The sequence below is a fragment of the Scomber japonicus genome, chromosome 2 (genome assembly GCF_027409825.1).
Source record: "Scomber japonicus isolate fScoJap1 chromosome 2, fScoJap1.pri, whole genome shotgun sequence".
NCBI lineage: Eukaryota > Metazoa > Chordata > Actinopteri > Scombriformes > Scombridae > Scomber > Scomber japonicus.
Genome location: NC_070579.1, coordinates 2,364,867 through 2,382,094, shown reverse-complemented (window position 1 = coordinate 2,382,094; position 17,228 = coordinate 2,364,867). Strand labels below are relative to the sequence as shown.

General features: G+C 40.9%; 1 protein-coding gene across 1 annotated transcript in view; it reads left to right on the top strand.

Annotated features, from left to right (window-relative positions):
- The window catches only part of LOC128367748 (striatin-like), a 39,706-nt gene extending 26,629 nt beyond the window's left edge, over positions 1 to 13,077 (top strand). Inside the window, exons 6-18 of the mRNA XM_053328383.1 lie at positions 48 to 183; positions 1,629 to 1,788; positions 4,184 to 4,297; positions 6,039 to 6,182; positions 6,290 to 6,426; positions 7,547 to 7,722; positions 8,074 to 8,121; positions 9,305 to 9,426; positions 9,797 to 9,964; positions 10,130 to 10,270; positions 11,043 to 11,144; positions 11,475 to 11,561; positions 12,908 to 13,077. Coding sequence (XP_053184358.1) covers positions 48 to 183; positions 1,629 to 1,788; positions 4,184 to 4,297; positions 6,039 to 6,182; positions 6,290 to 6,426; positions 7,547 to 7,722; positions 8,074 to 8,121; positions 9,305 to 9,426; positions 9,797 to 9,964; positions 10,130 to 10,270; positions 11,043 to 11,144; positions 11,475 to 11,561; positions 12,908 to 13,077 — 1,705 coding nt within the window. The remainder of the gene's footprint in view (positions 1 to 47; positions 184 to 1,628; positions 1,789 to 4,183; positions 4,298 to 6,038; positions 6,183 to 6,289; positions 6,427 to 7,546; positions 7,723 to 8,073; positions 8,122 to 9,304; positions 9,427 to 9,796; positions 9,965 to 10,129; positions 10,271 to 11,042; positions 11,145 to 11,474; positions 11,562 to 12,907) is intronic.
- The last annotated feature ends 4,151 nt before the right edge of the window (positions 13,078 to 17,228 follow it).

Here is a 17,228-nt window from a genome sequence, read left to right as displayed (position 1 = left end):
AGGTTAATATAAGCTGTTCGTCTCTCTCTCTCCTTCCTGTCCTACAGTAAACCGGACATGTCCGACTCGGCCACCGTGTTGGAGGCCTTTAAGTTCATAGAGAGCGCTGCAGCAGAGTTCAGCGATGAGGATGAGGAGGAGGACAGCGAAGGACGGGATAAGACCATCCTGGATCTGGCTGCAGTAAGACGCTAGGTTTATGTGGAAGCATTGATAAATACGCTTCTGGCCAGGTGTTAAAGTCCTGCTTGGTTACATTTATATCTACAATTACACCTGATACACTCTGGGTCTGATTTATTAAAGGTCTACGTGTATAAAAATGTGCAAACTTGACATCACCTGCAAAAAATGTGCAAGCTGATCTACTAACGCAACGCACTGAGATAATACACGCTGTCCATTTAGTACATTTACCGTAATGAATGTAATATGAGGCGTTTTAACTCCTGTGTGCAAAATACAGGGAGCAGAAAATGCGAATTTACCAAATCTGAAGGTAATATTTCTCACGGTAACTGCGTCTATAAATAAAACCTTTGAAGGGCAGGTATTAACCGGCTGTTACTATGGAGACGAGGAGACGGAGACACAATGACAGAATACACACAGGACGGAGATTTTGTCCCTAATAATCTCCTATGTGTGGGTTTTTCTGGTAATATTAGTTTTTGTTATAACTCAATAGATTAGTTAACCTCTTCCACTAGAACCTGATCACATTTATAATCAATATATTAGTTAACCTCTTCCACTAGAACCTGATCACATTTATAATCAATATATTAGTTAACCTCTTCCACTAGAACCTGATCACATTTATAATCAATATATTAGTTAACCTCTTCCACTAGAACCCGATCACATTTATAATCAATATATTAGTTAACCTCTTCCACTAGAACCTGATCACATTTATAATCAATATATTAGTTAACCTCTTCACTAGAACCTGATCACATTTATAATCAATATATTAGTTAACCTCTTCCACTAGAACCTGATCACATTTATAATCAATATATTAGTTAACCTCTTCCACTAGAACCCGATCACATTTATAATCAATATATTAGTTAACCTCTTCACTAGAACCTGATCACATTTATAATCAATATATTAGTTAACCTCTTCACTAGAACCTGATCACATTTATAATCAATATATTAGTTAACCTCTTCCACTAGAACCTGATCACATTTATAATCAATATATTAGTTAACCTCTTCACTAGAACCTGATCACATTTATAATCAATATATTAGTTAACCTCTTCCACTAGAACCTGATCACATTTCATTTTGTTCTTGCAGCTTTCTGCTCGTCCAAACTCTCCATTAAGACACGAAACCCTCATTTAGATACTGCTGTCTGCACCTGTTGCTCCTGTTTTCATTAAGCAGTTATTCTTAGTAGATCACCTGCCAAAACACACGCTAATGAAATGTACAATCTATTACACTGTGCACGCTATTTACTGTCTTTTATTTGGGATCTTAGTAAATCAGGCCCTCTGTGAGCTCGTATTTTAACTTGCTGCTGCAGGAAGACGATGAATCTGTTGGATGACCGAACACCACCTCAATTTATTGGTGGGTGGTTGAGTTTAATGTAAAATCTCTTCACAGATGGTGAGGAAGAAACAGTCGTCCACTCCGTCTTCCACGACCTCTGACCTCAGCGACGACCCCGACACAGAGGAGGCACTGAAGGGTTTCGATTTCTTGGCGAGTCCCGACGAAATGGACGGATCACCTGACCGGAGCGGAGAGGACAGCGGAGAGTGGGGTGAGTCCACAGCTCAGTGGTTCACATGTTAAACCGAGATTTAACATGAGCTTCAAGAGACTTTACAGCCGATGAATGTGAGAAAGAAACTCTGCACAGACAGGAGAACAATATCCAACTGAAGGAACAAGAAGAAAAAAAGGTTTTTGATGTGAAGAGGACTTTAAACTGTAGATTTATAGATTATAGTCCTGTCAGTCTTCTGTAGGTTTGGATGCTTGTTGCAGAAACAGAAAAGAAAACACAGATGCAACAAATCTAAATACTTAAAAACAAACAAAGCCAATGTATCTGAGTGGGTCGATCCTGTACAGTTAAATGTAAAACTCTCTTTTACAAAATAAAGTTCCCAACTGGTGACCTGGCTGCCCCCGCAGTTTACACAAAACCCCCTTTTACCACCGTTACCTAGCAACACATTCAATGTCATCGGGCCAATGACAAAGAGCATCCCCACGCAGTTCGTGATTCAACACTTCACAGTCCAGATAGTTGTAAAGGAGTGCTGACTCAGCACAGCTCGTCCGATGTCTCTCTCCACACACACACACACACACACACACACACACACACACACACATCGAGGCATTAAACTGAGTGTGTGGATTTGGTTAAAGAGGGAAAATTTAGCGTTTTTCTTTGTAATTTTTCTATTTTCAAAATCTTAAGTGTTTTATTTTCCCTTTACAGACTGAGCTAATCAGCCCACACGTAACAAAGGACAGTCAAAAACAGTCTGTTTGGCTGCGTGCCGCTCTGTTATGAAACACATTTGTCATTTCTCACTCCGAAGCCTTTTCTTCTTGAACCCACGCCACCTCCACAACCCAGCGCATCAGTCGCCCCGGGCTACCAGGAGGGATGATGAGATCCTTTCTTTCCCTCTGTCGGCATGCTGTTATCACGGCTGCAGTCGTTCCTGCACACTCCCCCACAGCGATCACGAACCCTCTGACCAACCTCACACCACGGCTATTTTTATCACCGTTTCAGTCGACAGGGAAAGTTGAAGGAATTCTGTTGTCTGAACTTTCCACAAGTAGAAAGTTAATCGTCAAACTGATCTGACAGCAGGAACGTCAAGAACCTACAGATGCCATTTTCATAACACTTTGCAGATGATTCTCCACAAGGACGCGCTGTTTGGTCCTTTTCAGACCAGTTTATACACCAGAAAACTCATAACCATGGATGTATAAAGAGAACTGGATACAGCATCGGAGGTTTGGCCGCACTCATTCCTATGAAAGTTGCTCAATGGTGCATTAACCCAAAAAAAGACACTTCCTGAAAGCATACTGTACATATTCTACGGACTGAATGTGAACATTTGAGCATAGAGACGTCTGCCAGTCATTAACTTTCGGTTGAGCCCTCAGACTAACTTTGGGCATAAAATGCTTCAATCATGTGACTCTTCTATACTTTAAAAATGTACTATTATTACTATCAGATCAATTTGGTCCGATAATATTTAAGAAATTGCAAAGATCCATCATTATATCCCCATTCAAGTGAGTGGAGAGTCAACAAGTTAGCCGGTTTGGCCAGAGGAAGTCTCTACTGAGCCCAACAATCAGAGAGAGGGAGCAGCATCCCTGTAATGTCAGTCTGGACTAAGGTACTGGACTAAGAAGCAGACTGACAGCTAGCACTACTAAAGACATGCAGATTTAAATATTTGTCTGTAGGTGGCAGCAACATTAAAAAATCCAGCTGCTGTTACTTTCTGTTCTTGCAGGAGGCGACATCAGGAGGCTCCGCAGTTAGACGACGTTAGCTGAGCTGTTTTTCAGACGCTATTCAAAGACACTGATGATGTCATGTGTCTTTGTAGTGGTTTCATTACTTTGACTGTAATTCAGGGGTTTGACTTCTGGACCTTTTTACACCTCTGCTGTTTCCAAGGAGACTTAAAGATGTTTGTGTGTCTCTGATGAGTCATGACCATCCCTGTGAAATGTTGAGTTCTTCTTCTCACACTTAAAAGCGTTTTGTTCTTTATGTGAAAAAGTGTCTTTATTGTCTGCATTTACATTTCACTTTCAGAACAGCTGAGAAGCATCGAGAATTGTTGAGTTTCATGTGGACGTGGTTATTCTCCATGTGTGTGTCCGTTGAATCTTTTTTGGTCTTGTGTTCATTTGTGTTTCACTCATTCACTAACACAGACACACTTCCCTGTTACCTGTCTGTCTGTCAGTCAGTAGAGGAGAATTTGAGAGAAATTCTCCGACAAATCCTTAAAATCCTTTCTCATCATCCTATGTGCTGTGTGGTTTGTCAAAATAAAGTTGTTGGATATGTAGTGCATCCAGACACTTACCACAGGTTTCTACCCCACCTCCTTCCTCCTCCTCCTCCTCCTCCTCCTCTTCCTCCTGCTGGCCTGTAGAAAAGGAAGAGCAGTCTCCTATGGGTGAACTGGCCTGGGATGTGGACCAGGGACTGATAGCCCAGCTCAAGGAGCAGTACAGGAAGGAACGCAAGGGCAAGAAGGGGGTGAAGAGTAAGTCCAGCACCGGGCCTGTGGTTCATCCTGTTTCTTCCAACTCTCTTTCATCGCTCTTCTGACTCTTCTTGTTTTTTCTGTCATTTTTCTCACTCGGTTTTATTTCCTCTTAGTCAGACGGAACGATTTACGCTGCAGCTCAGGATATGACTACACCTTTTCTTACAATAACGACAGCAGTGTAATTAAGTTTAAAAGCAATTTTTACGATACCAGTACTAATTCAAGTACCTTTTAAAGTGATACTGATACCAGCTGAGTACTTCATCAGATTCCCATTAACATATTTAGGTCTCTGTCTTTTATGGTGTGTAACAGGCGTGTAGTGTAGACTCACTTTAGAGCGTTTAGGAGGCATCTTGGCTACTGAACTGCTAAATGTGCTAACTCAAATTCACCACGACTTCACCACCACAGACGGGTCGTAGCTGCTGTGGCGGTGGGCCAATCACAAGATGCATTAAATCTAAGACAATTTGTGTTGATTGGCTGTGAGCCAAGTCCATACAAATAGTTATATTTTCTAAGTCTGGGTGCAAAAAGGATCGATTGCAGGTATCGATTGATGGGAAACAGCCTTAATTATGAAGAGTTTTATCATGTTAGTTTGTTTAGTCTCCAAAGACTAATAACTGTGATCATTTTCAGTCTCTGAGTAGTTCTGTGTAAGGCAGACGCCATACTTTGGAGCCGTTTCTACTTAACATTTGTGGCTCTTCCCAAAAGTCCTGGTTGGATTTTTTATATCCACCAGTTTCAGACATATTTCTGTATTTTTCAAACATTGTTGAGTTACAAGAATGAATCGGCCGCTGCACTGGGTGACATGTTTTTAATAGTTTTTGAACAACAACGGAGGACTAAGATATCAGACTTTGATAAACACACAAACGTGAGATTTGTTGGAAATAAGTAAAATATAGAAAATCACCAGAATTATCTTTTAAAATAACATCAATACTGCTGTCATCAGAGGTTTGAGTGGACATCACTCCCATCTTCTTTGTCTTTTTTATTCTACTCTTTTCTTGGTGGTACTCCTCCTTTCTTTTATTCCTCCCTCTTTTTTATCATCTTCACCTCTTTTTTTAACTTCTTGTTGATGTCCTGAATCTCTGCACGTTTCCCAAAACTCTCAAAGAAATTCACCGACTTTAATCACTTTCATTAAACACATCCTTCACTCTGATCCATGATTGAACTGTTAGTTTAAAGAAATGATTCAGTTTAAATCTGATTTTTAGATCTGCTTTACTTTGGATTCTGTTGTCATGCAGTTTTCTAATCCTGATGAATCCAGATAATAACCATAATGATATCAGTGCATCTCTGTTTCTGTCTTTGTGTCTGTGTGTTGATGAATCTGCAGCTGCTTCTTGTACATTTCATCTGTTTCTGCAGAGATTCTTCTTATTTCTATCCATTTTTATTTTCTCTTTCTTTCTGTTGGATCCTCTCAGAGCTGCTGCTGCCGCCACTGCATCCATCTAATGCTTTACTTTCATCCTTCATGCTGTTTGCATCACTCAGATTTAATTGTATTTTTTATGACAATACAAACTCTTTAATCTTCTGCCTCCATTTCACTGATATCTGTTTGCCATCTCTCTCCCAAACTCCTTTTCTTTAAATTTTTTTCCTTTCCTCTCTCCTGCCTCCATATTTGTGTTTCCCTGTTCATCTCCCATCTTCTCCTTGTTGTTGCGTCACTTTCTTCCTCCTCTTCCTCCTCCTCCAGGACCAAACCGGTCCAAGCTCCAGGACATGCTCGCCAACCTGCGGGAGGCTGAGGATCTTCCCTCCATGCAGCCTCCTGTGACGCCCCCCTCTCGGCCCAGTCTGCCCAGACTCAGTGAGCACGAAGTGGGACGCCCGGAAGATGGTCAGCTGCTGATTCACCAGTTCATTTACTCATTTAAGGTCCTAACACCTGCAGTAGATGACATGGCCAGGTGTATTTAAACCCTGCTACCTCTGTTCTCTCCGTAGAGGCCATGACGTTCCTGCCATCGTCGGGGAAGTCGTTCATACTGGGCAGAGTGGACGAGGCGGTTTCTAATGAGCTTGGACTGGGAGAACTGGCTGGGCTGACTGTCGCCAACGAGGCCGACAGCCTGGCGTTTGACGTGAGTTAAAGCAACACGCAGAAAGACGATCTAATGGGCACTGAGAAGAAAAACAGCCTGTCGTTACAGCAATGCAAATATTGTGTTTGATGACCATGATATATGATCCACGGAGGCCAGTTAGAGAAGGAGAAGGTTTATCAGACTGTAAAAACAACGGCTTCTAATATGAGACAAGACTCACAAGATAAAGCAGTAGAAATGTAGTGTTCACATTAGAAAAAGAAATCCAAGCATTGCATACTTACACAGACAGACAGGCTGTTTTTGTTTGTTTTGTGCATTTTTTGAGCAGGTGTGAAGTCAGTCTGGGGGTTAATTGTATGTTTTAAGTTTCTCAAATTACATGTTTTTCTGTTTTATGTAAAGCACATTGAGTTGCCATTGTGTATGAAATGCGCTATACAAATAAAACTGCCTTGCCTTGCCTTGAACGCAGCCTTTCTCTGGATTTGAGGCATAGAAAGGCTGCGCTCTTTAGCAATCCTCCCAAAACTTGAAGTCAAATGAAAAGCTGGCAAATTTAACTTTAAGTTACCCCAACAGTCAGTTTTGGATTTGTTTTCCATTTTTTTCAATTTGTCTTTTTGTGTTCTTGATTTGTTATCTCAGTACATATTTACTGGTTGTGATTTCGTTTTTCTTTTTTGGCTCTGCTCTGGTGTTGTTTTTACTGTTTTTACTGTTAGTTTACTCTTTGGTTGATCTGTTATAGCATTCCTCTTAAATTCTGATAATAGTTTTATGTCTATACACAGTAAATGTAGAAATAACAGGGTTTTTTTTTAAGTATATTTTTTCAGGCTTTTTTTGCCTTTAATGTACAGGACAGTGAAGATAGACAGGAAACAGGAGGCAGAGAGGGGGGGGAATGACACGCAGGATAAGACCGCTTGGCTCGGGATTCGAACCGGGATCACCTGCACCGAGGACTATAGCCTCAACACATGGGGCGGTTGTTGATGTTTTTGCTCATGTGTCTTTCATAGTGAAACAGCATAAAACCTTTTGCTGACATTTACACCAAAGGTTCACTGCCTCAGAGATCCAGAGCTGTGAAACGCTGCTTTAAAGAGCAATGATGTCCATTGGAGTAAATGAGAAACTTCCTTTGTTTCAGATCACCAATAACAAAGACGCCCTGAGGAAGACGTGGAACCCTAAGTTCACCCTGAGGAGCCACTTCGACTCGGTGCGCGGCCTGGCCTTCCACCCGGTGGAGCCTGTCCTGGTCACCGCCTCCGAGGATCACACCCTCAAACTGTGGAACCTGCAGAAGACGGCGCCCGCCAAGAAGTGAGACGCATTCATATACTGTTAATCATTTGTTTACCTCAACTGAAGACGGATACACAACTTTATTTAAAACAGCTTTATATAAGATACAATCCTTTATTCATCCACTGTTTTATAAATATATTCCATCATATCTGAGTGAGATGTTTCTTACATTTTTTTATTTTGGCTCATGTCCCATCTGCTAACATAGAGGGGATGACCTATACTGCAGCCAGCCACTAGGGGGCGATCCAGATGTTTTGGCTTCTCTTTCGTGGAGCTTATATACAGTGAATGGGCTCAACAGTGAGACATTATATATCAAATGTTAGATGATGAACAGTGTTGCTCTCTGCTTTAATGTTCCAGATGTGCTGCTTTAGATGTGGAGCCCATCTACACATTCAGAGCTCACAGGTGAGGTCAGGTTCATGTCTTACCTGTTTGTTTGAAAGGCAGAGCTCTGACAGTAAACATCCACCGGCTTCGACCATAACTGTGACTGTAGATATCATGTTGGTTATTATAGCAGCTGCAGGTGTGTTTGAAACTATGACCATGTCTCTACTCTTTACATCTCATTATCAATGAACCTGCTGATTATTTTATTGGTTCATTGCTTCATTGTTTGGATTTTAATGTCAGAAGTTGATGAAAATGTTGATGACTGTTTCCCAGAGTCCTCAAAACTCTTATTTTGCTCCAACCAACCCGAAGATATTTAAAGACTAAAGAAACCAGAAAATACTCACAATTATTTATATATTTATATCTTAACTCTTTCTTAATATGTGACTCAAAATGTTTAATCGATTATCAAAATTGTTTCTTCTCAACGCCAGCAAAGCAAGTCAAGTCAATTTTATTTATATAGCAACAAATCACAACAGAAGTTATTTCAGGGTACTTTTCACATTGATCAGGACTTTAATTTACTCAGACCCAATGTTCCTCCATGAGCAGCACTTGGCAGCGAGGAAAATCTCCTTTTTAATGGGAAGAAACCTCAAGCAGAACCAGGCAGCATTAATCCACTGCACACACACACACACACACACACACACACACACACACACACACACACACACACACACACACACACACACCCATTAAAAACTAATGTGTCACTGCCATGGCATTTATAAAGCACAGGCAGTGTTACAGAAGCCGAGAGTCATAACACACTGCAGAGAGTTCATTAAACTCGCCCTCACTAGTTATCTTCACATTAGCTGCAGAGATACAGACCTGCAGCTGAGGATTCAGCCTCTCACACTACAAGAAGAGCCTGTAATCATCTTACATTATACATCCATACTGTATGTTACTGTTAAAGGTTGGCCTTCCTCAAAAATGGGGGCTGTAATTTTGAGTAAATCATGAAATAGTGATGGTAAACGTCATGATTCTTGTGTAATATCAGCGTAAAATTGAGATGAATCCTAAAAGTCCAAACATGTCGCTTTAATCCTGTTCCATAAACGTCTCATTTTAAGGCTTTTCAAGTGAAATTGCATTCGAGAGACAGTCAGCATGTTGGACCTTCAGGGTTGATGAGTTACTGAGGTATAATAACTTCCTGCTGTCTGATCCCGTGCAGTGGTGCGGTCCTGTGTGTCACCATGAGCTCTACTGGTGAGCAGTGTTTCAGTGGAGGGGTGGACGGTACCATTCAGAGCTGGAACACTCCAAACCCCAACGTCGACCCCTACGACTCATATGGTACGTTCCAGTTAGTCCCATTGATACAACATCATGTGTTTCGTTTTGTTTTATTCTTCCTCTGAAGCCCATTTCAAGTGTAGAATGTAAGATATATGTTGTAGAAAATGTATTTTAAAGGACTGGTGTGTGGGATTTAGTGGCATCTAGTGGTGAGGTTGCAAACTGCAGTTAAATGAATGTCCCTCCTCTCACTCTCTATTTTTGAGAGAAGGCAAAAGTCCCTCTTTTGAGTCTGTTTGGTTGGCCCGCTCATGCAACGCTTCTCATTAATTTCCATTTCTGCTCGATGCCACTACGTTGTACACAATGCACCTTTAATTAGTCTTCTCTCTTTCTCTCTCTCTCTCTGTGTCATGTTTTACTGCAGAGTCGTCGGTCCTGCGGGGGGCGCTGTGCGGTCACACAGATTTTGTGTGGGGTGTGGTCTACAGCGCTGCTCACCACCGCCTCCTCTCCTGCTCGGCTGATGGAACGGTCCGACTCTGGAACGCCGCCGACACCTCGCCGTCTCTCGCTGTTTTCAACGAGCGAGGAGGTTAGAAACGTTCAGAGCTACTTCCTGCTCAGTCACAGTCAAGCTTTTAAAAATCTGTCATAGCACTTAGCGACATCGTCCAGTCTGTGAGTCCATCTCTTAAACATCGTGACAACCAGTTTTCGTCTGTCCTCTGATTGGTCTCTGCTGTCTGATGTCTCTCAGAGCTCGGCGTCCCGACCTCGGTGGACTTGGTGAGCAGTGATCCGGCTCACATGGTGACGTCGTTCACCACCGGTCACATCGGACTCTTCAACATGGAGACGCAGCAGCTCGTCCTGAAGCTGGAGTCTGCCGGCCCGCCAGGTAAGTCAACCAATCACAGACCCAAACATGGTGACCTCGATACTCAGAGAGAGAATGTTTGGTGCTGTTTGATTTGTGAGTTTGATAAGTGTATTAAACATCAGACATCTCCGACTGTTTAATTACTTTCATATTTAAAAATCACACATTTTCTTACGGTTTTGTTCTACTGGAGAGAAAGTTTAAGCAGATTTATACATTTAGAGTTGTGACTGACTAGTGTCTTCAAGACCAAAAATCAACCTGTCAGGTACTAAAATTTGGCGAACATTTGTTAGATATGTACTCGTGTTAACATATTTACTGATCAAGGCTGTCCTGCCACGAAAAATGACACAACAGGTCATAATTTCAGTATTTCAGTCGTCCAAAAATGATCTATCCATCTACTGACCGTAGTAATGCAGTAGTAGTGGTGCTTCTGGCCTGCAGTAGTGGTGCACTAAAATGTTTTCATGTACACATCGTCCATGTTTTACTGAGGATGACTTCAACAGAAAAATGTGCTGTGTTGCCTACATAAAGGTCTGACTCCTACCTGAGACGTTTTCACTCAAAGATATGATTGAATGATAATTATAGCAGTTATGAAACAGGACTTTTGTAACTTATTCCCATCATGCGGTTCTCAGTCTGACAGCTTGTTGCCTCGATGCTTTCAGTCTGTGACAGAAACCATCTTTCACAAAGTGCCTCCAGTCCTTGTTGATGGACTGAAGATTGTAGGTTTTAAAGACTAATGTTTGCTCTTCTCACGTCCGCCTCCACGCAGAAGCTCCCTGCAAGATCAACAAAGTGCTGAGTCATCCCACGCTGCCAATCACCATCACAGCCCAGGAGGACCGGCACATCCAGTTCTTCGATAATAACACAGGTGGACACACGGAGGAGGAGTGACTGTCACATCTGTTAGATCCACATTTAAAATGACAAAGCTGTCGATTTTCTCTCTCTTGTTACTGTCGACAAATCTCATGTTTAGCTCCATACTAACAATTCAGCGGTGTGTCATTGTTGGATCCAAACATGAGATTTGTTTACAAGAAAATAATTTTGAAACTAGACACATGCTTTGATAGAATAAATCTTGTTAGTAAAGAAAAATACTTTGTCAAACTGTGATCAGCTCAGCACATTGGGTCTTTAAAGACTTTTACCAAAACTGGAAAAATGATTTTTTGTTTCATCCGTTTTGAATTTGCAGGTAAACTGATTCACTCAATGGTCGCCCACCTGGACTCCGTCACAAGTCTCGCTGTGGATCCAAATGGACTGTACCTCATGTCTGGAAGTGAGTACAACCTTTTTAGTGACCAGTGATTTAAAACATTATGTTGACTGAATTTCTACTGACACTGGATAAAAACTCCATATCTGCCTCCTGCAAATATTATTCTCAAAACATCTGGTTTGATATTAAAGACCTACTACCGCCTTCAAAATAAAATGCATGTATTGTGAAACGCGTGCAGGAAGTGAAGAGTCAATATCAGCAGTAGCTTTACACATCACTATTAACTTACAGCAAATGAACAGGTGCAGAACTTTATTTGGCCTAATACATGATCTGATTAATAGGTCAGCATTGAAGCCAATATCATTCCAACAGATTGGATTCCTGCGTCTCCGATGTATTTGTCTGCTGCCCTTTTTCTTAGTCTTTACTTTTTGTCGTCTGATGCAGTACGCTAATGTCACTGTAGGTGGCAGCAACACACTGAAACTGCATCTACACTGGAAGCAAGTCCAAGCATCGACTTCACATTATTAACACTAAAGTTTTCACCTCAGCTAAACAAGACTTCTCTCTTTTTTTAATCTTATTTATGCCTTTGTTTTGTCAGTTGCTACCACATAAAATATATACTGTATATATTAAGTTATGAAATTAAATATCTTGCAGGGGAGGGGTTGTCTTTGTCCTGTTTTCACCTTTGATAAAAAGTCAGAAACAAAAACAGAATTCTTTGATTTCATGATGACGTCCCCTAATTTTACAATCACTCAGTTAGATATGGTTCCATAATCTGTCAGTACCAAGTTTGAACTCCAAAGTCCAAACTCTGTATGAAGAAAACAGAAGAGTAGGAGTGCTACCTGGAACTTTTGAATTAAGAGTAAAGATGGTGCTCTTTGGCTAAGGGCTGAAACAACATTGAAAATAAGAAGACACCAAGGCGCTCTATTTTAAGGGCAGTACATGTTTCGGCTAAGGAGCCTTCGTCAGGAAGTGATCAATGAATCTGCAACATGTCAGGTTAAACATCCAACAGGTGTGGACAATCAATAATTAGCCAGTGGCAGACTCAGACAAAGGAAGCCAGAACCACACAGGGTAACCAAAAAACTAAATACGAAATACAGGTGAACAGCAGTGGGCCTTGTATCTCCCCAAGAGAGTAGAAATCTGTATAGAAGAAAAAAATCAAACATCAAACACACAAGCAAACAATGGAAAACAGCTGCTGTCAATCAAACACAGACACGCCTCTTTCCAAAAGACTAACATTAGTTTTAACTGCAGAAACTGTGATCTCAGGTATATTTTATACACAAATTAAATGCTCAGGTGGATGTAAATGTACTTTTATAAGTCTGACATGCATCCTCACTGACTTCCTGTCTTCTTCCTTACAGGCCACGACTGCTCCATCCGTCTGTGGAACATGGAGAGCAAGACGTGCATCCAGGAGTTCACCGCCCACCGCAAGAAGTTCGAGGAGTCCATCCACGACGTGGCGTTCCACCCCACCAAGTGCTACATCGGCAGCGCCGGGGCCGACGCACTCGCCAAAGTTTTCGTATGACCCGACACCGATCTGCAGCTGACTGTCGGACTCGAACGTCACGAACGGGAGATGCTGTGATGGAAGAGGGTTTGTTTTGGGTTTGTTTTGGACAATTGGAGGAGGAATCATCAGGTGCTCAGCTGGTGACAGTGACCCTGACTGCTCATTAAAGATTTGTCAAATATTTTCCCCCACCCCTCCACCCACTGGACTCGGGCTGGCCTGGGTCCCGAAACAAACAAACCTCTGGATGAAATGATGAATGAGAGTGAAAGAGGAAAAGGCAAACAAAAAGAAAGAAAGAAAGAAAAACAGGAACCCTCGGTACACTTTACTAAAGCTGGAATCTATTTTCTTTTTCTTCAACACACAGTAAACACACAGACTCTCCTCATTAACCCCGAAATCATCCTGTCCACATGTTGCTTTGAAACATTTGTCATGATAATGTGCCTTTTTTTCTTCAGAGCATAAATTCTTTTAGGTGTTGAGGAAAATTGATTTTGAATTGATCAGAAGAAGTGGAAGCCAGTTTGAGGTTTTTTCTTCCTCCAAACAGCAAATTAACAAACCGAATAAGTATCAAGAGTTTATCCAACATGTGAAGAAGGAAACTAAAGCCCAACGTTTATGATCCAAACTATAATGAGCGCTATGATTTCACCTCAAGATGACGTCCGACTGCACAGGACTTATGCTTTTAAATTCATTTGGTGTGATTTTTATTTTTTCTTGTCTGAAGTATTTTCCTGAAACCTGAAGAAGAAGAAGAGTTTGATTTTGGAGAGCGAACGACGTCACGATGGCAGAGATTCATTCCTCTGGAGGTCAGATCTGAGACACCTGAAAATTTACTTCTATAAGATTCTTTTTAGATGTTTTGAACACTGTGACGTCTGCTAAATGATATGAAATTAATTCTTCGTACTCAGTCTGACCAGAAAATTTGTTCCCACATTCTCAGAAAATAGGTTGTGATAGCAGTTTTTCTGTAAAAATGGTTCTTCACACAGTAGATTCAAGGAAAGAGAGATTCCTGTCTCTTTATTGAGACAACGCAACATCTGTTTTGTGCAGTCGTTTATACTGAAGCAGAATCAGACATTAACTATCTGCTCCCTCACAGGTAGTCAGAGTTGAGCTATAGATGAAAGTAAGTCCACTTATCATGGTCACTGGTCTGAAATGTTTCTGTTACTTGCAGAAATATGCTCCAACCAATCCAACAATGAACAGATCTACCAACATGTATTGTATGTGTATCAAAGTCTGATACATCCGATTCCTCTGTTGTTGTCCAGAAGCTATTAAAAACCCACCAGAATAATAAAGGAGCACGTTAGTTTGTTTAGAAAAGTTTCGATACACTTATACAGTCTCCATTAACAGTCCTGTGAGTCAGAAGCTGCTGTCTGCTGTGATGGTCCAACAACTAGCACTGATCACTGAGATACTGTCATGTTAGTTTAGAAACGTCTCTGAAGACTAATAACAGTGATCATGTTTTCAGTCTCTGAGAGTCCTTCTATGTAAGGCAGACGCTACTGAGCATGTGCAGACACGTATTTAACAACTACATTGTAAAGAACTTCAGTACAAAGTCCAGAGGTTGTGAAATGCAGCAGCTACAGAACTACGTTCCTGCACATGCTCAGTAGCCTCACCCAGTGCAACGTTGTGACCAGGCGGGGAGTTCTGGTCCTCTGAAATGAGGCCAACGCGGAAGTAACTTAGAACTGCATTCTATCAAAATGCCACCAGGGGGCGACCGTCTCTATACAAGTCAATGGAGAATTCACCAACTTCTCACTTGATTTCTAACCTCAGTAAACGTTTTCAAAATGTGTTTATGGTCTCAATCGCTAGTTTAAAGCCTTCTTCAATGCAGTATGATGTTCATTTGGGACATTTTGGCCTCCCTGATTTTATATGTGACGATAAAGCAGGGTATGCATTAGGGCGTGGCTACGTCCTGATTGACAGGTTGATTGCCCAATGTCCTCGAGATCCAGCCCTTGTAACTATAGCAACCTCCCCGCTCCGCCGTTGGCTGCGCCCATACTTCCACCCATGGCCCCGCCTCATGCCCATATAAGTAGAATCCGTGTTTTTATTTTTCCTAGCATGCACCTGAAATTTTCAAGATGGCGCTGCCCAGATTCGATACTATTGGCTTCCGAGCAGCAGTCCACAAACCAATGGGTGACGTCACGGATGTTACGTCCATTTCTTTTATACAATCTATGAGTGTGACTCACTGATGTGTTTCAATAGTTTTTGGACAACAACGGAGGAATAAGATCAGACTTTGATACACACACAATACTTGTTCGTCTTTTCAAACCAAAGCTTATGAACGAGGTTATACACACAGTCTAGTTTGATTTCCAACATTTGTGACTCTTCCCAACCATCCTGGTTGGATTTTTAATATCCTCCAGTTTCAAACATCTTTCTATATTTTTCATACATTGTTTAGTTTCAAGAATAAACCTCAGACTTCAGTTTCTTTGTAGAATAACTGATTTGATGAATTAACTGGGAGTTTATGTCTGTTGGCTGCAAATAATCTAGTTCCATTAAGTTAAGATATTTTTGTAAAACGAGGTAAAAGTGGAGTTAAGGTGTAGCCAAGTCGGCTTAGTGATTCTTCTTGACATCACTGTGCTGCTGCAGTTTTTTAAAGTCAACACAGATTTATTTTAAATCCTCCTTATTTCCACCTAAACACCACAAACGCTCTCACTTTATGATCTATTTTCAGCCCCACACTGAAAGAAAATGAACACTATTTTCTCTTTTCTTACAAAGTATCTATCATTTTGAGATGTGAGATGAAGTGTTTGGAGACGCTGCTGCGACCGAGCCTCCACATCTGCTTCTTTTAAATCTCCACTCAGACCCTTTTTTTTAAACTGTCCTAAAATGACAGAAAACGTTTCAGGTTTGAGATCTTGGCCACCAAGTGTCAGGTGGATGTAAAAATGTTTTAGATTGAGTTTCTTCTGATCGTGTAGTTTTGATCAACGTTGTCTTGACGAGGCTCGACGTAAAACCCTGCTGCTTTTTATTGTATATTTATAGTCGGAGATCCTGACGAACTGCAGCAAAAAATAATCTGCAGTGAAGTTTTTTCTCATTTATTTTACTTTGACCACAAAAAGTATTTATTACGACTCTAAAACGCCAAAAGATTAAACCAAGTGTCGTCTTTAGCGACAAGATGCTTCCTACTAAACCTGACAGCTGCTGTTGCTAATTAGCTCATTTTGTTTTGTAACTCCCGTTGAGTCTCCAAAATGCACAAAAGCCCCCAGTCTGACTTGTTTCTGCTTTATATGCTGAATGCCTGAAAATATTGTATTTTGTGTAATTATTATTATTATTATTACTATTATTATTATTATTATTATTTGGAGCAATTACTAGTTTTTTAAATGACTCTTTGTGTTTGGTGACAGATTGTAAGATACAGCTAGATATTTTTTTTAAAGACGTGTTCTCTGTTTTACTTGAAAAGTGAATTTATTCCTTTTAGGTGTCTGCTGGTGTTATAATAAGAAGTATGTAGGCTAAACATGACGTCACCTCTCAGCACTACGTTATATTTTTGTTGCTTTTTACCAAAACGGCAGATGATTTATTTACCTGGAACAGACGGAAACTTTAAAATTACAAAAAGGTTGTTTTGTGTTTTTGCTTTTCTTTAAAGGTAATTAGCCAAACTGTAAAACGGGAATGTGTGTGTGTGTGTGTGTGTGTGGGTGTGTGTGTGTGTGCGCGCGCGCTGTTTTAAGTATTAAATCAGATGTATTTATTATTCTGGAGTTAAGGGGACATTAAGGGACATTTCAGCCGCAAAGTGAATTAGCTGATGATTTAACTTGTGTGTGTTAGCCGAATGATCAAACATCCAACTACAAAGACACACAGCGAGTTAGCAGCTGCATTTCAAAGTCTGATTTGATTTAAATTATACAGAAAAATGAATGGAGTTTGGTTGTTTGGGTGTTTAGATTCAGTTCCTGCTCCAGTGTGACGGAAAGGTTTTAATTATATCTTTAATTCTGGCTCTTTGTACGTTCATCCATCATGTCAATAAATACTTGTCAGTTTAAAGCTGTCGATCTCAAACCAAAGCTCCTCCAGCAGCTGCAGCCTGGAAACTG